Here is a 26,711-nt window from a genome sequence, read left to right as displayed (position 1 = left end):
GTTGCGGCAGGGTCCGGGAGCGGCGGTTTAGGGGTTAATACATATATTATAGTTGCGGCAGGGTCCGGGAGTGGCGGTTTAGGGGTTAATGCATATATTATAGTTGCGGTGGGCTCCGAGAGCGGCGGTTTAGGGGTTAATACATATATTATAGTTGCGGTGGGCTCCGGGAGTGGCGGTTTAGGGGGTAATAACTTTATTTAGTTGCGGCGGTGTAGGGGGGACAGATTAGTGGTGTTTAGACTCGGGGTACATGTTAGGGTGTTAGGTGCAGACATCTCCCATAGGAATCAATGGGATGTCTGGCAGCAGCGAACTTGTACTTTCGCTATGGTCAGACTCCCATTGCTTCCTATGGGATCCGCCGCCTCTAGGGTGGCGGTTTGAAAACCAGGTACGCTGGGCCGGAAAAGTGCCGAGCGTACCTGCTAGTTTTTTGATAACTAGCAAAAGTAGTCAGATTGTGCCGCACTTGTGTGCGGAACATCTGGAGTGACGTAAGAATCGATCTGTGTCGGACAGAGTCCGGCGGATCGAAGCTTACGTCACTAAATTCTACTTTTGCCGGTCTCTAGCCTTTGATAACTAAGGCGAATCAGCCTCGCCACAAATACGCTGCGGAATTCCAGCGTATTTGAGGTTGACGGCTTGATAACTAGGCCCCTTAGTGTCTTTATGCGAGTGTATTTGTTTGTGTGAGAGAGTTAGTGTCTTTATGTGTGTATATTTGTGTGTGAGAGAGAGTTAGTATGTGTGTGTGAGAGAGAGAGTTAGTGTCTTTATGTGTGAGTGTATTTGTGTGTGTGTGTGTGAGAGAGAGAGATTTAGTGTCTTTATGTGTGAGTGTATTTGTGTGTGTGTGTGAGAGAAAGTTAGTGTATTTGTGTGTGTGTGTGTGTGTGTGTGAGAGAGTTAGTATGTGTGTGTGAGAGAGTTAGTGTCTTTATGTGTGAGTGTATTTGTGTGTGTGTGTGAGAGAGAGAGTTAGTGTCTTTATGTGTGAGTGTATTTGTGTGTGTGTGTGAGAGAGAGAGTTAGTGTCTTTATGTGTGAGTGTATTTGTGTGTGTGTGTGAGAGAAAGTTAGTGTATTTGTGTGTGTGTGTGTGTGTGAGAGAGTTGGTGTCTTTATGTGTGAGTGTATTTGTTTGTGTGAGAGAGAAAGTTAGTGCCTTTGTGTGAGTGTATTTGTGTGTGTGAGAGAGAGAGTTAGTGTCTTTATGTGTGTGTATCTGTGTGTTGTGAGAGAACGTTAGTGTCTTTTTGTGTGTGTCTTTGTGTGACCGTGTGTGTCTGAGATAGTATATGAGCTAAATACGCACAACTGTTTGCATATAAAGGGACTGGAATTCAAAATCAAATTTTTTTTTTTTTAAATATAGTTTCTTTTCATCCAAGTATATTCTAACATACTGCATTTAAGATTTTTTTTCTCATATGTATGATAAGATGTTTTTAGAGTTACTGTCCCTTTAATCTACTTATTCAACCCCTTAAAGGACCATAATAGTTAAAAATGGTATGCTCTAAGTTGTTAGAGAAACCGCCGCTGAACCAATCTGCTGTGATAGTTACACATCTGAGTTTTGCGACTATCCCTGCTGATTGGATCAGAGGTAGTTTCCGCTGGAAGCACCTTTAGGAAGTGATCGCTTTGTAGATTGTAATAAGAAAGAGATTGATTTTAATCAGTCCCAATTTGGGGCTGGGGCAGCTCTTTTGTACTGCAGTTACTAAGAAGTCATGACCATCACATGCACTATTTTATATTGGTTCAATAAAGCACTAACCATTGTTATCATCTTCTTTATTTGGTTTTCCTCACAATCTTGTAGTGTCATATACAGGTACTGGCCCTCCAGTGTTTACCCATATACTCCTACCCTTCATGCTGGCAGCTGTTTTGCTTCTATGAATGTAAAACCGCTTTAATTTTTTTTATTTTTTTTAAAATGGAAAAGACTGTGCAGAGTGCTCTTTGTTCTTTAAAAAAGTGAAGTGTATTATAACTGGGCAATACGCTTCAGTTAGAGCAACCAAAGTAAGCTGTATGGATTACAATTGTAGATTTATGAATGTACCACAAGGTGGCGCAGGAAACACACACACAAATTAGCTAGTGGGAATAAATAATTAAAGGGACAGTTTACTCAAAAATGTTCTCCCCTTTAATTTGTTCCCAATGATCCACTTTACCTGCTGGAGTGTATTAAATTGTTTACAAGTAGCTCCTTTACCCTTATATTGGCATTTGAAATTGTTAATTTAGCATGTGGTATCCCCACCTATTCTGAAAGTTTGTGGCCGCGCGTACCAGCTATAGATGAGTTTTGTAAACACAGCCAGCAGAAGAAATTACACTCCCAGTAGCATATAGCAGAGATAAGGTAATAAAATGTTGATTTTCCATTGTTCTCTCAAAGTATTGGTGATTGTTTTAAAGACAGATATAAGATAAAGAAGCAGGTATATGTGTACAATGTGATACAGTAATGAGATCTGATTATACCTACAAGCTCAACCTATTTTATTAGGCTGTGGCTTCAAAACACAAAATCAGAGCTTTAATATACAGAAATAAACCTTAAAAAGCTAATTTTCATACATTTTTTACACTGCAGTTGGTAAAAAAAAGCAATTGTAAACACATTAAGGGAAAAACTATTTTACAGTATACTGTCCCTTTAAGTGAAGGTCAATTTTGATGAATTAGTGCCCGTTTTTAATAATCCTTTAAAAACAAGGGCACTTTAATTCCTGAAAATTGACATTTCACTCCTTTTTCTATGAAAACTTACCTTTTCATTCTGGCAGCCACTCCAGCGATTCCCACGGCCGTCGGAAGCCTCTACAGACGAATCCAGCTTCCTCCAATCATGGCTCCCCCCCCCGATGAATCTTGGCCTGATGCAATGCCGTGAATTGCAAATCCAAAAAATGGGGATAACAACACCACCATTAGTAAAATAAAAAACTTTATTTAAAGGGACAGTAAAGTCAAAACTAAACTTTCATGATTCAGATAGGGCATGCAATTTTAAACAACTTTCCTATTTACTTTTATCATCAAATTTGCTTTGTTCCCTTGGTGGTATTTTTGAAAAGCTAAACCTAGCTAGGCTCAAACTGATTTCTAAACAGTTGAAAACCGCCTCCTAGCTCAGAGCATTTTGAAAGTTTTTCACAGTTAGATTGTGCTAGTTCACATGTGTCATATAGATAACATTGTGCTCACTCCCGTGAAGTTATTTAGGAGTCTTCACTGATTGACTACACTGCATGTCTGTCAAAGGCACTTAGATAAGGAGGCAGTCTGCAAAGGCTTAGATACAAGGTAATCACAGAGGTAAAAAGTATATTAATATAACTGTGTTGGTAATGCAAAAATGGGGAATGGGTAATAAAGGGATTATCTATCTTTTTAAATAAGAAACATTTTGGTGTAGACTGTCCCTTTAAGCCATCATAACACACTGACGACAAAGTTTCGGATTAACATCCTTAGTCATGTCTATAACACACACAATTAAAATAAGCCTTATAAAGGCTTGTAACCAAACCCACATTACTACTTCCAATTAACTCCTTCAATTCCAAAATACAATTCTTAGTGAAATTATTGCCCCACCTAGTGGTTGCCTAGTATTTTAGTTTACCTTATTTAACCATTTTTCCTTAAATATACACAAAATTCACAGGTAGCTCCACCTAGTGGAAACTCATGATACAGATATATTAGAACAATGTCTTTAGAGGCAAACATAGAAACATAGAAACATAGATATTGACGGCAGATAAGAGCCATAGGCCCAGCAAGTCTGCCCCACCTTACCTAACAGTATAAACTTATCTAGTTCGTAGGATAGCCCTATGCTTGTCCCATGCATTTTTAAAGTCCCCCACAGTGTTTGTTGCTACTACCTCTTGAGGAAGTTTATTCCATAAATCAATCACTCTTTCTGTAAAGAAGTGCTTCCTCAAATTACTCCTGAATCTACTACCCTTTAGCTTGAGCTCATGACCCCTTGTTCTTGAATTTTCCATTTTATGTAAAATACCCACAGCCTCAGTTTTACTAAACCCTTTAATGTACTTGAAAGTTGCTATCATATCACCTCTTTCCCTTCTCTCCTCTAAGCTATACATATTTAGGTCATTGAGCCTATCCTGGTAAGTTTTATTTTTTAGACCATGTACCATTTTGGTAGCCCTCCTTTGCACAGATTCAAGTTTGTTAATATCCTTCTGAAGATATGGCCTCCAGAACTGCACACAATACTCAAGATGAGGCCTAACTAATGATCTATAAAGTGGCATAAGAACCTTACTATTTCTGCTGCAAATACCTCTACCAATACATCCAAGCATTCTGCTAGCCTTACTCGCTGCCTTACTACATTGTTTACTAAGTTTTAAATCATCTGAAATAATAATTCCCAAGTCCTGTTCCTCGTCTGTAACATGTAAACATTCCAGTCAATCTCCCTGTTTAGCCCACCTGGAGACATAGTCCCCAATTCATGTATCCAATAAAGTTCTCTATATAATAGGGTTTTAACCCTATTACCACCCCTTCTTGGAATTCTTATTTGCTCTAACACTTGACATCTAAGTTGATTAATTTGGTGACATGCTCTAATAAAGTGATTTGAGACTGGTGCCTCTAAATCACACGTCCTTATATTGCTTTTATGCCGATTTATTCATTCGCGGACCCTACGTGTGGTCTCGCCAACGTACCCCAGACCACATGGACACTCAATTAGATACACCGCAAAGTTTGTATTGCATGTAAAATGTCCCTTTAACTTATACAGGGAGTGCAGAATTATTAGGCAAATTAGTATTTTGACCACATCATCCTCTTTATGCATGTTGTCTTACTCCAAGCTGTATAGGCTCGAAAGCCTACTACCAATTAAGCATATTAGGTGATGTGCATCTCTGTAATGAGAAGGGGTGTGGTCTAATGACATCAACACCCTATATCAGGTGTGCATAATTATTAGGCAACTTCCTTTCCTTTGGCAAAATGGGTCAAAAGAAGGACTTGACAGGCTCAGAAAAGTCAAAAATAGTGAGATATCTTGCAGAGGGATGCAGCACTCTTAAAATTGCAAAGCTTCTGAAGCGTGATCATCGAACAATCAAGCGTTTCATTCAAAATAGTCAACAGGGTCGCAAGAAGCGTGTGGAAAAACCAAGGCGCAAAATAACTGCCCATGAACTGAGAAAAGTCAAGCATGCAGCTGCCAAGATGCCACTTGCCACCAGTTTGGCCATATTTCAGAGCTGCAACATCACTGGAGTGCCCAAAAGCACAAGGTGTGCAATACTCAGAGACATGGCCAAGGTAAGAAAGGCTGAAAGACGACCACCACTGAACAAGACACACAAGCTGAAACGTCAAGACTGGGCCAAGAAATATCTCAAGACTGATTTTTCTAAGGTTTTATGGACTGATGAAATGAGAGTGAGTCTTGATGGGCCAGATGGATGGGCCCGTGGCTGGATTGGTAAAGGGCAGAGAGCTCCAGTCCGACTCAGATGCCAGCAAGGTGGAGGTGGAGTACTGGTTTGGGCTGGTATCATCAAAGATGAGCTTGTGGGGCCTTTTCGGGTTGAGGATGGAGTCAAGCTCAACTCCCAGTCCTACTGCCAGTTTCTGGAAGACACCTTCTTCAAGCAGTGGTACAGGAAGAAGTCTGCATCCTTCAAGAAAAACATGATTTTCATGCAGGACAATGCTCCATCACACACGTCCAAGTACTCCACAGCGTGGCTGGCAAGAAAGGGTATAAAAGAAGAAAATCTAATGACATGGCCTCCTTGTTCACCTGATCTGAACCCCATTGAGAACCTGTGGTCCATCATCAAATGTGAGATTTACAAGGAGGGAAAACGGTACACCTCTCTGAACAGTGTCTGGGAGGCTGTGGTTGCTGCTGCACGCAATGTTGATGGTGAACAGATCAAAACACTGACAGAATCCATGGATGGCAGGCTTTTGAGTGTCCTTGCAAAGAAAGGTGGCTATATTGGTCACTGATTTGTTTTTGTTTTGTTTTTGAATGTCAGAAATGTATATTTGTGAATGTTGAGATGTTATATTGGTTTCACTGGTAAAAATAAATAATTGAAATGGGTATATATTTGTTTTTTGTTAAGTTGCCTAATAATGATGCACAGTAATAGTCACCTGCACACACAGATATCCCCCTAAAATAGCTATAACTAAAAACTACTTCCAAAACTATTCAGCTTTGATATTAATGAGTTTTTTGGGTTCATTGAGAACATGGTTGTTGTTCAATAATAAAATTAATCCTAAAAATACAACTTGCCTAATAATTCTGCACTCCCTGTATTGTTTACCCGTACGTGGATGGGTACAGATCGAACCCCTGATAATACTATTACAATTTTGGCAGCCTAGACAAGAAAAGCATCCCAAATTTCTTTCTCCAATACAGCTTTGATTTAAAACCTTTTTAGGGCCTACATCCGCCCCAACCAGTACATCCTTTAAATTTGTGCCTCTCCTGAAGGCAGACATAGGAGGATTCTTGAACTCACTCACATCCGGATTTGAAACCTCTAACACATGCCAATGCCTCCGTAACATTTTCTGTACATGATTGCTCCAAGGGGAGTACTTGTTAACAAAAATCATCCTAGGTGTTTTCACCACTCTATTTTTCTCTTTCAACAGAGCAGCCCTAGGAGTTTCTAATGTAGCTTGTATTTCTCTTTCAATAAGTTCAACAGGATATCCCCTCTGTATAAAATGTTCGCCCATCTCAGATAATCTCTCCTTAATCACACTTTCATCAAAGACAATGCGTCTCACTCTCATAAGTTGACTCTTGGGCAAACTTTTCACCAGAGCTGGAGGATGTGCACTAGAGAAATGCAACAAATTGTTGCAATCCATATCGTTTTTGTACAGATCCACAGCCAACACATTACCCTGTTTGTATATTGTAGTGTCAAGAAAATCTATCCTCTCTTCACTTGTATTCAATTTAAATTTTATATGCTGTGTGGCAATGTTAAGATCCTTAACAAAATCCTCCAGGGTTCCAATGTCGCCCAACCATACGCCAAAAATATTGTCTATATAACGCCACCAGGTGGCGCCATACAGAAGAAACAATGGATGATTGTAAACAAAATATTCCTCAAACTTATTCATAAAAATATTGGCGTAGGTTGGGGCGACATTGGAACCCATAGCAGTACCCTGGAGCTGCAAATAGAACTGGTCCTGGAACAGGAAATAATTACATCTCAAAATAATACACAAAAGATTTAGAATAAATTCTCGCTGTTCCTTATTAATATTCATACTTTGTGCAAGGCATCTACCTATAGCACCCAAACCTGCCTCATGGGTGATAGATGTATACAAACTAGCTACATCCAGACTATACAAAATGCTTTTATTTCCTTCCTATGTCAAGCCCTGTACTTTATTCACAAAGTCACCTGTATCTCTAATGAATGAGGCAGAATTAACAAAAGGTCTCAATACTTTATCCAAATAGATTGACACCTTAGATAAAACAGAGCCAACCCCTGCCACAATTGGAGGGCCAGGTGGTTTTTCCCTGTCCTTATGTACCTTCGGAAGTGTATAAAATACTGGTAACAATACCTTCAGTTTTTAAATGTAATTTGGCAACATTATTATCAATTAACCCATATCAGCATAAAAGCAATATAAGGACGGGTGATTTAGAGGCACCAGTCTCAACTCACTTTATTAGAGCAGGTCACCAAATTAATCAACTTAGATTTCAAGTGTTAGAGCAGATAAGAATTCCAAGAAGGGGTGGTAATAGGGTTAAAACACTATTATATAGAGAACTTTATTGGATACATGAATTGGGGACTATGTCTCCAGGTGGGCTAAACAGGGAGATTGACTGGAATGTTTGCCTCTTAATACATTGTTCTAATATATCTGTATCATGAGTTTCCACTAGGTGGAGCTACCTGTGAATTTTGTGTATATTTAAGGAAAAATGGTTAAATAAGGTAAACTAAAATACTAGGCAACCACTAGGTGGGGCAATAATTTCACTACGAATTGTATTTTGGAATTGAAGGTGTTAATTGGAAGTAGTAATGTGGGTGTAGTTACAAGCCTTTATAAGGCTAATTTTAATTGTGTGTGTTATAGACATGACTAAGGATGTTAATCCGAAACGTTGTCGTCCGTGTGTTATGATGGCTTAAATAAAGTTTTTTTTCTTTTACTAATGGTGGTGCTGTTATCCCCATTTTTTGGATTTGCAATTGTTTGAAGGCTAAGGTGCTAGTCTGGGATTACTTGCACATCTGCATATTTGCTGCCCTATACTAGGGGTTACCCTGGTGCTGGAACACTCTGAACCAACACTGTGAATCGAGGAATCCGGATTCGTCATTTTGGACCCGCGAAGACAGCTTGCGACAGGCAGAGGAAGTTCTGGAGCGGCTGCCAGAATGAAAAGGTAAGTTTTTGAAGAAAACGAGTGAAATGTAAATTTTGATGAATTTAAGTGCCCTTGTTTTTAATAGGATTATTAAAAACCGGGCACTAATTCATCAAAATTGACCTTCACTTTAAAAAGTGACATTGTACTGCATTTAATGTACTGCTTTTAATGAAGCAGAATTTAAACAAGTGTGCAGATGTCACCACAAGGTACATGTTTTGTAATCACAGTTGTATCATATGTTTTTTTTTGCTGTGTTTGAAAGCGAGTGCACAGAGCATGTGTCCTTGTGCAGTTAAAGTTATTACTGAAATATTTTTTACAAACTTAAGTTTGTATACACTTTGGGATTTACAGAGTCCTGTGAATACCCTGCACACCCTAAAAGGATTGTAAAAGGTCGGTGCTGTTCCAGTGGTCAAGTCCTGCGGCAACGCATAGGAACGGAGTTCCTGCACTAGTTTTGCAGGTGGAACTAAGTTCCAACTGGACAGAGCACAGAAACACTTTAGTAAACACTGCTGCTTCTGGAGGGAGGAGCTTGGACACAGTCTGGTTAGAGGGATAGTGAGATCTTCTAGTTATGGGCAGTAAATACTTCCTACAATACACTAAATGCAAGCCTGTCAGCTGTCCTGCTGTGTGATCACCGCACACTGTGTGGGACATATGGTGCTTGCTCTGGGATTATTTAGCTCCCCTCAGCAAAAATAGGACTATTGCACCTTAAGTGGATGAGACTCTGTGACAAAGGAGGAGTCTGGAGTTGCTGTTAGACACGGCGGTCTCAGCCCGCCCTGGAAAGAAATATGGGGGAGGAGGAGGAGGGTGTGAGGAACTGAAGCTATGCTGGCTATGCACCATGTGAGTTAAAAAAGTATGGACACCCTGGATCTTGATATTAAACAGGCGTTCATGTGTTTCTAGTTTAATTAATTTAAAGTTGTTTTAAAGTTCCATGCTGACCTGTGCAAGATAATGTAATTACTGCAGATTCAACCTTACCAGTTTCATCCTAATGTGCAAAGTGACCTGTTTTGCTTTCATTGTTACTGTGCCCTCATGCCTCCTGCTTCCTCTGCCAGTGTTACTTGCTTCACATTTACTTGGTATACATGTTATTGGTAAAAGAAAATGACACTCAGACGCCTTGAGACCATAATTCTACTTTAAGACACATTATCATTGTTTCTTTCTGCAAAGTGAGTGTACACACAAGCCTTATCAAGAGCATGATATCAGATGTTTATATTACAGAGCCTTACACATCCTGAGAGCTATTTTACAACGGCTCTTAGATTTTTGGATTATTGAACATCATCTATATACAAATGCTCCTTCATCTGTTATAAAAAGTGTGTGCCTGGCTTATCAGTATTCAGTATCAGTTGAATCCCAAATAAAAATTTCACCCCTGCCATGTAAAAATCTAACCATGGGTGTCCATCCTCAGGCCCAAAGGCAACTATTCAGCCCTTCATTGGTTTTAATTTGCTTTCATTAACTAGAGTGTATAATGTTATGTACCCTTACTATTATAATGTGTAGAATTTAAAGTTTATAAGGTTGGGTGTAGAGGTTAATTAATTACTATGTATTTTATCCTTCTGAAATCACAGTAGGATGTCAGTACTTGGCAATAGTCTTTTTATGACACTGTTTTATACTGCAAGCTCTTGTGCACTCTTGTGCAATGCTTGCTAATAAGAAAAGAAACACACGTTCTTACAATCAATAATAATAAATCCTACTAATTCATTAATCGGCTAATGAGTAGTTTGTGATTTTGTGGATGTAGATTCTGTTGTTGAGAGAGAGAGAGAGAGAGGTTGAGTTTATAAAGCCATAATATACTAACACTGTGGGCAGATAACTGACCTGTGCTGTCATCCTTCTCTTGCTAGTTGATTGATGATAAGAAAGCACTAAGTGAGCGATGTGAGTCTCTTGTGACTGAGCTGAAGCAGATAGACCAGAAGTATGGAAGCCACATCAAACAGATGCAAGAACAGCATGAGCTGGTAAGGAGTCACTTATATGTATCCTTTTCCTTCTGAACAGCCTAATTTAATTTAAACTACCTGATGCCATTAGTGAGCACCCACAATGTCTGTATGTGTGCGTGTATGTATACAGATATATAATAACAGATATATAATATATAATATATAATAACAGATATATAATATAACGTTTCGGCACATTACTGTGCCTTTGTCAAATCTCAAAAATCAAAAAGACAAGTACACCAAAGCACCTAAAACTAATGACAAACAATTAAAAACACACTCCTTATATACAAATATAGTTACCGCCATCTAACCGCTCGTGTCTCTCAGACACGCATCACTGACGTCACACTGGCACGCCAACGTACCTAACGTGCTGATGTAAGTTCCGACGTTGTCATAGCAACGTCCATAAACAATACAGTGAGGCGCGTAACCTAACTGCAGGTAACTGAAGGATACATACAGACACAGTGCGCGCGCGCACAAGGGATGTTGTCAAGGCAACCAACGTAAACACAACACGCAAATTGTCAAACATATGAATACACCAGACGCCCAACAGCGGTAACTATGTAAAATATGTGTGATACGTTAAGTACAACGCAGGATTATTGGGCTATACCTGTTAGATCACTCACAGGATCACAATAATCAAGCCAATGTTTATTGAAATTTCATTTGTATATAAGGAGTGTGTTTTTAATTGTTTGTCATTAGTTTTAGGTGCTTTGGTGTACTTGTCTTTTTGATTTTTGATATTTGACAAAGGCACAGTAATGTGCCGAAACGTTATGTCTGGATTTTAAAATGAATTAATAAAATGAATTTCTCTTGTAAGGTGTATCCAGTCCACGGGTTCATCCATTACTTGTGGGATATTCTCCTTCCCAACAGGAAGCTGCAAGAGGACACCCACAGCAGAGCCGTCTATATAGCTCCTCCCCTAACTGCCACCCCCAGTCATTCTCTTGCAGCTCTTGACAAGATAGGAAGTATCAAGAGATATGTGGTGACTTAGTGTAGTTTTTACCTTCAATCAAAAGTTTATTTTTTAAACGGTACCGGCGTTGTACTGTTTTACTCTCAGGCAGAAATTAGAAGAAGAGTCTGCCTGGAGGTTGATGATCTTAGCGGTTTGTAACATAGATCCATTGCTGTTCTCACACATAACTGAAGAGTATGGGAAAGACTTCAGTTGGGGGAACGGTTTGCAGTTTACCTGCTTTGAGGTATGTTCAGTACATTTATTTCTTGAGAGATGATAAGATCTAGAAAATGCTGACAGAGCCTTGTATAACTGAGGTAAGCCTGATGCAGTGATTTAACAACGACTGGGATCATGCTTACAAAAAAGGGTAATATTCATGTTAATATTTCTCAGTGACAAAACGTTTACATGTTATATAGAAAGAACGTTTTTTTCTCTGAGGGTGATAAATCGTTTTTTTGGGGCTTAGTTTCCACATGGCTAGTCAGATACTCCTAGGAGTATTTTCTTAAGGCCCTCTGACATCGAGTGCATGGTGGGAGGGGCCTATTTTCACGCTCTAGATGCGCAGTTCATATTCAGACTGAGACATCCAGCTTCCCCAAAGGAGTCCTCTGGCATCTTAGGACCACTATAGAGGGCTTATTTATTTCCTAAATCGTATTTGAGGGCAGGTAGGAGCCACAGCAGAGCTGTGGCAAGGTGTTTAACTGTTTATTAACGTTTTTTAACGTTTTTTCTAATCCGGTTTGGGGCCTAAAGGGTTAATCATCCATTTGCAAGTGGGTGCAATGATGCTATAGTCCATTATACACACTGTAAAAATTTTGAAGAGTTTACTACTTTTTAACACTGTTTTGCAGTTTATGTGATAGTTTTTTTTCTCTTAAAGGCACAGTACCGTTTTTATTTAATTGCTGTTTCACATTTATTAAAGTGTTTTACAAGCTTGCTGGTCTCATTACTAGTCTGACATAGAGGAAACTCCTTGTTCAATATGTTTAGAAGCCATTGTGGAACCCCCTCTTAGAATGTGTACCAAATGTACTGAAATTTCTATAAATTATAAAGACCATATTATGGCATTTAAAGATTTATCACCAGAGGTTTCTCAGAATGACAAAAGGGAAGTTATGCCATCTAGCTCTCCCCACATGTCAGAACCTATAACTCCCGCTCAAGTAACGCCAAGTACATCTAGCGCGTCCAATGCGTATACCTTACAAGACATGGCGGCAGTTAAGACTAATACCCTCACAGAGGTATTGTCCAAACTGCCAGGGTTACAAGGAAAGCGAGACAGCTCTGGGGCTAGAACAAATACAGAGCAAGGGAGTTGCTCTCTGAGGGCGAGATTTCAGATTCAGGGAAGACATTACTTCAGTCCGATTCTGAAATGACAGCCTTTAAATTTAAGCTTGAACACCTCCGCTTATTGCTCAGGGAGGTTTTAGCGACTCTGGATGACTGTGACCCCATTGTAGTTCCAGAGAAATTGTGTAAAATGGACAAATACTTTGTAGTGCCTGTTTACACTGATGTTTTTTCAGTCCCTAAGAGGTTTTCGGAAATTATTACTAAGGAATGGGATAGACCAGGTGTTCCGTTCTCTCCCCCTCCTGCTTTTAAAAAGATGTTTCCTTTAAGGCTCAAGGTTCATGGACTCAGGAGGAAGCCCTCCTTCCGATAAACATTCTGGAACTAAGAGTGATATTCAATGCTCTTCAGGCTTGGCCTCAACTAGCTGCGGCCAAGTTCATCAGATTTCAGTCGGACAATATCACGACTGTAGCCTATATCAACCATCAGAGGGGAACAAGGAGTCCCCTGGCAATGTTGGAGGTTTCCAAGATAATTCTATGGGCAGAGGTTCACTCTTGCCATCTCTCAGCTATCCATATCCCAGGAGTAGAGAACTGGGAGGCGAATTTTCTAAGTCGGCAGACTTTTCATCCGGGGGAGTGGGAGTTCCATCCGGAGGTATTTGCCCAGCTGATTCAACTTTGGGGCAAACCAGAACTGGATCAGATGGCATCTCGACAGAACGCCAAGCTTCCTTGTTACGGGTCCATGTCAAGGGATCCCCAGGCAGCGCTGATAGATGCTCTAGCAGTGCCCTGGTCCTTCAACCTGGCTTATGTGTTTCCACCGTTTCCTCTCCTCCCTCGTCTGATTGCCAAGATCAAGCAGGAGAGAGCTTCGGTGATTTTGATAGCGTCTGCGTGGCCACGCAGGACTTGGTATGCGGATCCGGTGGACATGTCATCCTCTCCACCATGGACTCTGCCGTTGAGGCAGGACCTTCTACTCCAAGGTCCATTCAAACTTCCAAATCTAATTTCTCTGTGTCTGACTGCTTGGAGATTGAACGCTTGATTTTATCAAAACGTGGTTTCTCCGAGTCGGTCATTGATACCTTGATTCAGGCTCGAAAGCCTGTCACCAGGAAAATCTATCATAAGATATGGTGTAAATATCTTCATTGGTGTGAATGCAAGGGTTACTCGTGGAGTAAGGTCAGGATTCCTAGGATACTATCTTTTCTCCAAGAAGGATTGGAAAAGGGATTATCGGCTAGTTCCTTAAAGGGACAGATTTCTGCTCTGTCTATTCTTTTGCACAAGCGCCTGGCTGATGTTCCAGACGTTCAGGCGTTTTGTCAGGCTTTGGTTAGAATCAGGCCTGTGTTTAAACCTGTTGCTCCACCATGGAGTTTAAATTTAGTTCTTAAAGTTCTTCAAGGGGTTCCGTTTGAACCTCTGCATTCTATAGATATCAAGCTTTTATCTTTTTATCGTTTCAGAGTTATCTGCCTTGCAGTGTGATTCCCCTTATCTGATCTTCCATGCAGATAAGGTAGTTTTGCGTACCAAACCTGGGTTTCTTCCTAAGGTATTATCTAATAGGAATATCAATCAGGAAATTGTTGATCCGTCACTGTGTCCTAATCCTTCTTCAAAGAAGGAACGTCTGTTATACAATCTTGACGTGGTTCGTGCTTTAAAGTTTTATTTGCAAGCTACTAAGGATTTTCGTCAAACATCTGCATTGTTTGTCGTCTACTCTGGAAAGAGGAGAGGCCAAAAGGCTTCGGCAACTTCTCTTTCTTTTTGGCTGAGAAGCATAATCCGTTTAGCTTATGAGACTGCTGGCCAGCAGCCTTCTCAAAGAATTACAGCTCATTCTACTAGAGCGGTAGCTTCCACATGGACTTTTAAACATGAGGCCTCTGTTGAACAGATTTGTAAGGCGGCGACTTGGTCTTCGCTTCATACTTTTTCTAAATTCTACAAATTTGATACTTTTGCTTCCTCGGAGGCTATTTTTGGAAGAAAGGTCTTACAGGCAGTGGTGCCTTCCGTTTAAGCGCCTGCCTTGTCCCTCCCTTCATCCGTGTCCTATAGCTTTGGTATTGGTATCCCACAAGTAATGGATGAATCCGTGGACTGGATACACCTTACAAGAGAAAACAAAATGTATGCTTACCTGATAAATGTATTTCTCTTGTGGTGTATCCAGTCCACGGCCCGCCCTGTCATTTTAAGGCAGGTGTTTTTTATTTTTAAACTACAGTCACCACTGCACCCTATAGTTTCTCCTTTCTCTTGCTTGTCTTCGGTCGAATGACTGGAGGTGGCAGTTAGGGGAGGAGCTATATAGACAGCTCTGCTGTGGGTGATCCTCTTGCAGCTTCCTGTTGGGAAGGAGAATATCCAACAAGTAATGGATGAATCCGTGGATTTGATACACCACAAGAGAAATAAATTTATCAGGTAAGCATAAATTTTGTTTTTGAAGGCTTTACAGGCTCCTCCATATTGAGCCTATGCATTCTTTGGACATTTTTCTACTTTCTTAGAAAGTATTGTTCCTTTTGGTCATCTCTTCTGTTAGAAGAGTTTCTGAGCTATCTGCTTTTTCTTGTGAATCTCCTTTTCTGTTTTTTCATCAGGATAAGGCGGTTTTGCGGACTTCATTTCTATTTTTTCCTAAGGTTGTGAATTCTAACAACATTAGTAGAGGAATTGTTGTTCCTTCTTTGTGTCCTAATCCTAAGAATTCTTTGGAAAAGATTTTTTCATTCTTTGGATGTGGTGAGAGCTTTGAAATATATTTAAGCTACTAAGATTTCACAAAGACTTCAAGTCTATTTCTTTTATTTTCTGGTCCTAGGAAAGGTCAGAAAAACTTCTGCTATTTCCTTGGTTTGTTGATTAAAGCTTTTTGATTATTCAAGCTTATTGGAGTCGGGTTAGGCCCCGCTTCAGAGTATTTCAGCTCATTCTATTAGATCAGTCGCCACTTCGTGGGCTTTTAAGAATGAAGCTTCAGTTGTTCAAATTTGCAAGCGGCAATTTGGTCTTCTTTACATACATTTACTTAATTCTACCATTTTGATGTATTTGCTTCTTCAGAAGCAGTTTTTGGTAGAAAAGTTCTTCAGGCAGCTGTTTCAGTTTGATTCTTTTGCTGATGTTTTAAGTTTTTCTTTTCTTCATGAGAATAACTTATATTTTGGGTTGTGGATTAATTTTTCAGCATATGGCTGTTTGTTTATTTTTATCCCTCCCTCTCTAGTGACTCTTGCGTGTAGTTCCACATCTTGGGTATTTGATAACCCATACGTCACTAGCTCATGGACTCTTGCCAATTACATGAAAGAAAACATAATTTATGTAAGAACTTACCTGATAAATTAATCAGTCCATGAGGCCCACCCATTTTATGGTGGTTATGATTTTTTTGTATAAAGCACAATTATTTCCAGATTCCTCTGTTAATGCTTTTTATTCCTTTCTTTATCACCCCACTACTTGGCTATTCGTTAAACTGAATTGTGGGTGTGGTGAGGGGTGTATTTATAGGCATTTTGAGGTTTGGGAAACTTTGCCCCTCCTGGTAGGATTGTATATCCCATACGTCACTAGCTCATGGACTCTTGCCAATATGAAAGAAATTAATTTATCAGGTAAGTTCTTACATAAATTATGTTTTTTTTATAATCAGTCTTTTAGAGCCCTTGGAAGGTGCGCAAAACACTCTTTGCGCAGCTCTCACCCTCTTTCAAAACCCCTGTATTTTTACTGCAAAGAAGGTTATTTTTTGTAATAAAAATTCTTTTCTAGCAGCATAATTTATTTCAAAATATCTATTCACTTTGTAAAAGGCTGAGCGTCTGATGAGTGACGAGGAAGCAGCTGAGTTCTTTATGAACTCCGACTTTGTTTCCTTCTCGGATGACGCTAGATCTGCTAGAGAAGTTTCTGACAGCGGCTTTGTCCTTGGTGCAAATATTTGGAAAGTACACACCTTGGCACATCAAATAAGGGGCTACATGTGTGTTTAATAAATAAATATATATATATATATATATACATATACAGTATATATATATATATATATATATATATATATATATATATATATATATATATATATACATACATACATACATACATACATACATACATACATACATACATACATACATACATACATACATACATACATACATACAGGTAGCCCTCAGTTTACGCCGGGGTTAGGTTCCAGAAGGAATGGTTGTAAATAGAAACTATTGTAAATTGAGACCCAGTTTATAATGTAAGTCAATGGGAAGTGAGGGAGATCGGTTCCAGGCCCCTCTCAAAATTGTCATAAGTAACACCTAATACATTATTTTTAAAGCTTTGAAATGAAGACTTTAAATGCTAAACAGCATTATAAACCTAATAACATAATCACACAACACAGAATATATAATTAAACTAAGTTAAATGAACAAAAACATTTGCTAAACACAGCATTATAAACATGATAAAATAATCACACAACACAGACCTCACTTGCATTTTTCTACAAACAGTTCTTTCTATGCATTCCAATCTGGACTGATTTATAGACAGGAAGATCTTGATCCTTTGAAATCTGCTCGATAGCTCAGGTTTGGTTAAACTGATTAATTTCAGCTTGCTTGGCTTTTCTGCAACACAAGCGGACAGCTCCACCTACTGGCTATTTTAATAAATGCACTGCTTCTCAATGCTTTTCAATAGCAGTCACGTGACTGGAAAAAAAAGCTATTCTGCTATATTGCTATTCTGAAACGGTGTAAATTGAACCGTTGTAAAACGAGGGCCACCTGTGTATGTATGTATATATATATATATATAAATCAGTAGAGGATTGCCCTCCAAGCAAACAAATGATCCAATGCCCTGGGTGCAGCAAAGCAGGCAAATAAACATGTAGAAGAAAGCGCACTCCAAGGGATCCTTAACCAGGCAATATATATATATATATATATATATATATATATATATATATCTATATATCTATATCTATCTATCTATCTATCTATCTATCTATCTATCTATCTATCTATCTATCTATATATATATATATATATATATATATCGCAAAATTTGAGTGCATAAGAAATAGCTGAACATGTCACTTTACTTAGAAAAAAATATTTTCTAACCAAAGCACCATATTCCGTTAATTTTTACGCACTTCACTTTTTTTGCTAGAAATACATGTAGCCCCTCATTTGATGCCCAAAAGGGGTGTACGTTATACAAATGTGTACTTTATGTACCCGTTTTAACTTCCCATGTGGCTAGAGCTGTTTAATTGCAGACATGACAGCCTAAAAAAAGTCTAAAATAATTTGTCTCCAATTAGACCGCTGTAGCCACCTGGGGAGTTAAGATACAGTAAATAAACTTGGAAAGTACACCCCTTGGTGCATCAAATAAGGGGCTACATGTGTGTATATATAGAACAAAATTGGAGTGTGCAATATATAGCTAAACAGTGCACTTTGCTCAGAAAACGTTTTGGTTTTTAAACAAGTGCGATATTTGCTTATTTGTTACATGCTCCAGTTTTGAGATATAAATACAAATAATCCCTCATCTGATAGACCTGTATAGTTTAGTTGCCATATCTTAACTTCCATGGCAACTAGAACTGTTTAAATGCCAGTAGCAGAAAATTTAATTTAAAAATGCTGTTTTTGATTTTATACTAAATTGACATCCCGGCAATAAAACAGTAGAAAAACCACAGTGAAATGTTCTCAATTTTTTACTTATTTTATACAGGTTATCTACTACAAATATTTATCCACACAGGTTTTGATGATAGAGTTTACAAAAATAATATTGCATAAAGTTAATTATTCAGTCAGGAGTAAAAAGGAAAAAAAGGTCCCATTAAAAATGAGCAATATAATTTTAGTCAAAATAAGCTAAAATGTGAAAGGAACAGTAAATTCTACAAAAAAGGGACACTAAACCCAATTTTTTTCTCTTAATGATTTAAATGGAACAGGCAATTTTAAGCAACTTTCTAAATTACTCCTATTACTCTGTTCTCTTGCTATCTTTATTTGAAAAAGCAGAAATATAAGGTTGAGCTGGCCCATTTTTGATTAAGCACCTGGGTAGAACTTGCTGATTGGTGGCTAAATGTAGCAACCTATCAGCAAGTGCAACCCAGGTGCTGAACCAAAAATGGGCCGGCTCCTATGCTTACATTCCTGCTTATTCAAATAAAGATAGCAAGAGAACAAAGAAAAATGGATAATATGTGTAAATTAGAAAGTTGCTTAAAATTGCATGCTCTATCTGAATCGTTAAAGAAAAACATTAAGTTTAGTATCCATTTAAACTTATATGGCTTACAAAGAGCAGTGCAGTTTTAATACATTTTCCCTGTTCTGTTTGTATCTTTTGTTGAAGATTAAACCTAGGTGGGCCCATAGGAGCATATACGTGTCTGTAGAATGCTAAAGACACGTGCTTCTATGACCTTATTTATGCTTACTGTTAAAAGAATTTTTTTTAAAAACATTTAACTGTCATGTTACTTGTCAGATCTGCATTGCTTAGCAGCCCAGGGACACACTCCTTTAAAACTGTCTTGATAATGTTTCTATTATCTCTTTGTTGTGGTGAATTAGGGATGGATATAAATAATCTCCTTAATTGATCAAGTAATTAGAGTGTAGTATGTTGCAGGGTTTTGTTCTGGATCTACTTCAGCCTCTCTGGGGTAGTAGAAAAAACACATTTCAGAATAGTGGACAATATTAAATAATGAAAGCAAATGACAGAGTTAATTAGCTATGTATTAGTTAACATTTTATAGTAGTTTAATGTCATTTCAAGAATCATTTATCAATCTTAAAGGGACATGAAACCCAAAGTGTTTCTATTATATGTAGGTAGAACATACAAGTTTAAATAACTTTCCAGTTTACTTGTATTAGCAGATTTGTTTAATTCTCTTGGTATCATTTGTTGAAGGAACAACAATGCACTACTGGTTTCTAACAGAACACATGGGTGAGCCAATGACAAGCGGTGTATATATGTCTGCAGCAAAGGATAACAAGAGAAGGAAGCAAATTAAATAATAGAAGTAAATTGGAAAGTTGTATAAAATGGTATACTCTGTCTAAAGCATGATTGTCTAATTATGACTTTATTGTCCCTTTTAACTCTCTTATATTTGCATATGGGAGTTTGCTCATTAGATTCCATATCAGTTTATCAATAGCTTCAAATGAGGTAAAATTTGAAAGAAGTATTGTGCAAATGACATAAAGTTTTGTTTCTATATATTATAGGACAAGCACACCTTGTAGAGTACATGGGCGTATTTTCATCTCTTTAATCCTATGTATTGTTTATGGTTTTCCCTCTCTTTCTCCTCTGCACCTCTCTCCAGATCTGGCAAACTCTTGGCCCCCTTTGTGAGGTAAAACTCAGCTCTGTCCGCCCCACACCTGTTTAACCTTTAATCGCTGTTTCAAACATTGTAACTCTTTAACGGATTAAATAAATTGTCGTGTTATTGTGTAACATTTTAATGCCGAGCTAATACATATAATTGTGTATGTTCAGTGTTAACTGTTACAAGTAATTTCCCTTTTTATTGAGAGGAGCGCTGTTGCATGGCTTCATATTGCTACGATAAACGGCCTTGTCTGTTTCTCATTAAAGGGACAATAAACTGCTGGGCACAATTACAATAGCATGGTTACGTCTCACCATGCTATTGCTTTTCCAATTGTGCCGTTCTTCTATTTTAAACCCTAACAAGTGCTGGTTAGTGAAGCTCTGCATCTTCCCTGCCGCCATCTTGAAGCTTAAAGGGACAGTGTACTGTAAAATCAGTTTCTCCTTAAAGTGTTTACAGTGACTTGTTATACCTTTAGCAGAATTTGAAATTTGAGCTTGTTCCTTTAGGTATATTTCTACACATGAAATAACTATGTGCTAATTGAACCCATAACTCAATCAAATGGGCTGAGCTTGCAAGGAGAGCAGACTTTATTAGCTTATCTCTCTCTAATTACATAAAACCGTCCTTATTTTACATCCCGTATACACAATAGAAACAATGGGAGATTAACAATTTAGTATCTTTTTCTCCCAACCCCTCCCCACTGGGAGCTTGATTTCTACTAAACATTTTTATTTGCATAGCTTTTCTATAGCCAGTATTAAAATGTTCAGTATAGGTAGGGGGACATCAGTCAAAAGCAGCTGTTTTAAAAATAGCAAAATGAAGGGGAAGGAGCTATTTGTAAACAATTCAATACACTCCAGCTGGTAAAATGGGTCATTGGGTACACATTAACGGAGATAAAATGACTGTACACTGGTCTTTAACCGTTTTTGCACCTTGTGACAGAAGCAGTACACATTTATAGATTAGTGGCATTGTTGTCTTTTTGTGTTGTGCACAATACAGAGCGGGAGCTGTGCATTTTTGCAATGGCTGCTCTATTATTCCTGAGGGCTTTTATTTTTTAAATGTTTTATGCAACTTTTAAACTTTGTTAAATAAATACATACATCTTCCACTTTCTATTGGGTAAGATAAACTGAAGTACAAGGTATTGATCTGTGAATATGCACCTCTTATGTCAGAGTGGAAGAGTGTTCCTAGAGGGTGGTGCCCAGTGTGAAGAGGCGGTGCTTCACCAATCAGCACATGTAATGGTTTAAAGTAAGATAACGGTTTAGCAGAAAGCTATATGTAATAATGGCATTGTGAGCATTAACCATTCACCCAGCATGTTCCTTTTGCACATCCTCATACGTAGTGTATTCTTGTTACTGAAGGTTTCTCACTGTTTTGCATTGTGTCCTACACTTTTTGGTCACTGATGAACTCTCTCTGTCCTTCCCAGGAGATGAAAAAGCTTCAGGAACTCATGTCGGCAACAGAGAAAGTCAGAAGGGAGAAGTGGATTGATGATAAAACAAAGAAAATTAAAGAAATAACAGTAAAAGGTAAATCAAACCTCTACCCACATCCAGGGTTACTCCCCAGCAACTAATACTGCAGTATTGATTTAGCATTTTTCACTAACCCTTACTGGCTGAGGATAACTACCTGCTTTACTGGGGGAGAGAGACACATCTGTCTCCGTAGATACTCGAGTATAACGCAAGATTTTTGAGACATAAAATAAGATACAAATTGGAGGGGTCGCGGTATATTCGAGACATTTCATTTCATCTGATTTAATGCTGCCTTTAAGATTTGCACTAAACATGTCCCAAACATTATCAAACCAGAATTTCACTCTGTCTTTGTCCATCCAGCCTTTTAGTTGAACTCTAACGATGAGAGATGGGAGTTTCGCATTTTTGCGGCAGAGTTTTTCACTTAAAAATAACGAGTTTTTTCAGTTTTGTGTCATCAGCCATGCAGGACAGAACGACTGTGAAGTGAGTTTTCTCGTGACCGGTCTCCTGCTGAAGCTACAAAATTCAAATTAACACCTACCTCACCAGACTTCCTGAGTTTCAATGTTGGAGACGTATAGCATATATCATATAAACTTTATTCCAGTTTTGGATATTACGGTACAGAGATCAGATTACTGTACTGTACACAGACTGCTGAAATTTTGTTTAATTACTGTAAACTGTTAAAAATGAATTCGAAAAGACAACGCTTTTCATATGATGCGTCATTTAAGCTAAATGTTATCAAAGTGGCCAAATCCAGCAATAATTCTGCTACTGCGCGTCAGTTTGGTATAGCAGAGAGTACAGTTCGTGACTGGCGTAAAAAGAAAACAGAACTAGAAATGATGCCGCGGACTAAGAAGGCCTGCAGAAGGTTATCATCTGCATATCCAAAACTGGAATCAACTTTATATGATTTGGTCATGGAGCACAGAAATAACTGCTATGCCATTTCACGAACAGCTATACGTCTCCAAGCATTGAAACTCAAGAAGTCTGGAGAGGTTGGTGTTAATACGACTTTCGTAGCTTCAGCAGGATGGTGTACACGCTTTATAGAACAGCTTCATTTAACGTTACGCCAAAGAACAAAGCTGTCTCAGAAACTGCCAAGGAATCTCGAGGCAAAAGTTGACGGTTTTCACAGATTTGTTCTTAAACTTCGTCTGCAACACAACTATGAGCTTGGTCAGATTGGCAACATGGATGAAACACCCATGACGTTTGATTTGCCTGAAAATCGTTCTGTTCATACCAAAGGAGAGAAGACTGTTCTCGTGAAGACAACCGGTCACGAGAAAACTCACTTCACAGTCGTTCTATCCTGCATGGCTGATGGCACAAAACTGAAACCACCGATTATTTTTAAGCGAAAAACTGCAAAATTACCATCTGGTGTCATCGTTAGAGCTCAACCAAAAGGCTGGATGGACGAAGACGGAGTGAAATTCTGACTTGATAATGTTTGGTGCCGTCGACCTGGCAGTCTGCGCTGCAAAAGAGCATTACTGGTGTGGGACATGTTTAGTGCACATCTTAAAGACGGCATCAAATCAGCCGTCAGCAATAAGTTCACTGACATTGCCGTTATTCCAGGTGGATTGACATCACAACTTCAACCGCTCGACGTTTGTCTAAACAAGCCATTTAAAAACAGACTTCACAGATGTGGGTTGATTGGATATGCTCTGATACGGTAACAACAACCAAGTCTGGCCTGCCTCAGAGACCAGATATCACTGTTGTTTGTCGTTGGGTTAAAGATGCCTGGGAATCAATGCCACCAGAAATGATCCAGAAATCCTTCCGTAAATGTGGCATAAGCAATGCCATGGATGGGACCAAAGATGATGCCATCTACGATGAGACAAATGATACTGTTGATCCTTATCTGGATACTGCAGAATCTCAAGATGACATAATTGCACTGTTTGCAGAAGAGGATTCGGACACTGACTTCAAAGGATTTTAATATTTAGTACCGGTAGGCCTAACGGTACTCAGTAGTTTACTACATTCTTTTGTTACTGTTTACCGTATGTTACAATTATGGTATGTACAGTAAAATTGTGTTTTCATTCTTTGATATTAAAATTTATAATAATAATTTTTTGCTCCATACAATTGTTTTTTTCCGGTTGTGTCTCTGGGCAGCACCTTGAATGGTCGCAGTATTGGTTGTTCCAAGGGAATCACGGGTAATCTGTCTTTTATCAGTGGCTAAGAAGACCATCCAACTCCCAAACCCTGATAATAATAGTCTACAGATCAAGCTGATTCGGATGATACTATATTATTGGGAATATAACCTTTGGAAACCGATCCGGAGTGTTTTGGCCTAAGCAGTTTCATCAGTAAAATGCTCTCAACCCCCTCCCCGGTATCCAGTATCTAGTAAACGGGGTATGCAGTGCATAGACACTGATAATCTCTGCAAATAAGGAGAATAGCTTGTAACATATCTCCCTACAGCAGAAATCCTACTATCTTCAGTTACAAGGGACATACTATACCGGCTTTAAACTCACACATTATTTTTTCAATATGGCGTTGGACACTAAACTGGTTATGAGGGAAGTCAAAGCCATGATGGATGCCCATTAAATACGCTTTGCGCAGTACTCAAGGAGGAATATATCTCTCTAAAAGGTATATGTGCCAGTGTAAAAGGAAAGATGCAGCCTCTTTAGGATATGCAGACCAAATCTCTCTCTTACCCGATCCAAGCACCTCCCGTAAACCTAACTAGTACGTTCCCACAAACTTCACTGAACGGCGAAACTTACCCAAAAGGGGTCTTAGCCACTCCGAGTGCGCTGCTTGACGAGTTGGGGAGCACCCTGCTGGCTTGGAGATTAGAGCCGCATCACTGACTGGTGCTGAGCATAGTGAGGAGAATCTTACAAGAGGAGCAGTGCCGCTGACATTACAGCAGATTGGGAGCGACAGACTAGACCCACGGAGACCTGTGCTGTTCCACTAACATTAAGATGCCTGCTCCTGGCACTTGCGGTCTGGCATCTGCATATGTCCAGCCCTGCTTCACCCCTACTGAGGATCCAATTGGGACCTGTTGGTCTATTTCAGGGGAGACAGACTCACTCGTGGAGACATTGCGTCTGCTACTGAGGCTCATCAATGTGGGCTACGCATCTTACAGAAGCTGATTCTAGTTAACCCCACTGTAACTGGAATTGTAGGTTAAACTTCTCTCTTAATCGAAGTCGCATGGCAGACTATTTTTCAGGCAATCCAGATGACGAGTCACAAGCCTGCTTAGCGATATAACATCCGCAAATTTCTGGGGTGTTACTATGATAAGGTACTCTGCCTTCATGCACCTACATTTCTTTTCTCTGCTCAAATCCTTTCCATTGCAACCTATAATTAACTTTTTCTCATCTGGGTGCACATTAACAGACTATAACTTTCCCACTCTGGCCGTACAGATGTCTTGTTAACTAAAAGCATACTGTAGTGGTACTGAATATCAAAAACCAACCCTGCATTCACATATAATATGTCTTATATTCTCCTACATAGTATTCTGTCAGATATCTCTCACCTTGTTATAGCAGATTAGGGTGTACAATGTTTTATTATTACTATTATGTCGGCAATGCTCTTTATAGTTTTAACAGGCTCGCATCTAATTGTTCCTTACTTATGCATTTTAATAATGACACCAGATAGGTGCTGTACGTGCACACATATTTTAGAGTATTTTTGAAATAAGATGGATTATATGTCTCATTATTGAATTGTAATGTGTGGGAATGGAATTACGAATGTGTTTATTTGTATTTTATGGCTACATAGTGGGTTAAATATTGATACTAGAACTAATTCAGGGCTGCCCAATTTGATATGGATTAAGAGCAGACCTTACTCTTTATTACTTATATATAGTACACTACGCCTTTATATATTGGGTCTCATAATAATCAATTGATAGATATATGTCCCTCTGATGTGTCATTCTCTCTTGGCTTGGTTCTCCTTAAAATGTTCTCAATTAGATGTATATAAAATCTCCCTTTGTGAGAACGTCAATGAGTCTGCAATGTCAAGACTAAGAGGTGCATCTCAGTCATTAATTATCTGTTTAGCTCACAATCCTCTTTGCTAGTAGAACCTATATATGACACATGGCACCCCCCTTAGTTCATCCAGTATGGGTATATGGCGCATCTTCCTTCTGAAGATTTACCCTAGGCTATATTTTTTCCACAGGCAATATATTGGTGTATATTTGCGACCCTATGTTATTGTTCTCTTTATACTGTTTTATATATCATCATACATTGAAGTCCAAAAATGGCTTTGTATTTGTTTGTGACTTTATCTTTTAGTTCCCCCTACACTGTTTTAATTACTGCCACATGTTGTACAAAAGTTGCAATGTTCTATATTTCAATGGTCCATGAGAGGCCATCTATACCATCAGATTTCCTCTTCCATAGTGTTCAAATTTATCAGGGTCCATTAATGTCCCTTTGTGTTAAGGGAGGAAATTATAATTATACTTGTTAAAGAGGTTCCAACTCAAATTCGTACTATAAGTGTATTTTTATTATAAAGATACCTATAACAATATAATAATTAGTGATATGTCCCTACCTATATTTGTTATACATGAATATATTACTGTACTTGCTAACAACCTCAATAAAAAATATTTAAAAAAAAAATTGTGCTTTTCCATTCTTTGATTAATACTTCTTTGCTCCTCGCGTTATACTCGCTTCTTGAACTTTTCTCCCATTTCCAGATTATAGCTATCCCCTCGCTTTATACACGAGTGGCGTTTTACTTGAGTATCTACAGTATGTATGTATGTGTGTATATATATATATATATATATATATATATATATATGTATATATATGTATATATATATATGTATATATATGTATATATATGTATATATATATATGTATATATATGTATAT

General features: G+C 38.5%; 1 protein-coding gene across 3 annotated transcripts in view; it reads left to right on the top strand.

Moving 5' to 3' along the window:
* Window positions 1–26,711, top strand: part of CEP131 (centrosomal protein 131) — a 245,043-nt gene that overhangs the window by 74,825 nt on the left and 143,507 nt on the right. For 2 of the 3 annotated variants that reach the window (XM_053706713.1, XM_053706704.1), the window contains exons 16-18: window positions 10,387–10,503; window positions 20,222–20,251; window positions 21,693–21,795. In XM_053706713.1, the coding sequence (XP_053562688.1) occupies window positions 10,387–10,503; window positions 20,222–20,251; window positions 21,693–21,795 (250 nt within the window). The remainder of the gene's footprint in view (window positions 1–10,386; window positions 10,504–20,221; window positions 20,252–21,692; window positions 21,796–26,711) is intronic. The other variant, XM_053706721.1, reaches the window with a different exon arrangement.

The sequence above is a fragment of the Bombina bombina genome, chromosome 1 (assembly GCF_027579735.1).
Source record: "Bombina bombina isolate aBomBom1 chromosome 1, aBomBom1.pri, whole genome shotgun sequence".
Lineage (NCBI taxonomy): Eukaryota > Metazoa > Chordata > Amphibia > Anura > Bombinatoridae > Bombina > Bombina bombina.
The sequence above is the reverse complement of the archived record's forward strand: the minus strand, read 5'-3'. Positions and strand labels throughout refer to the sequence as shown.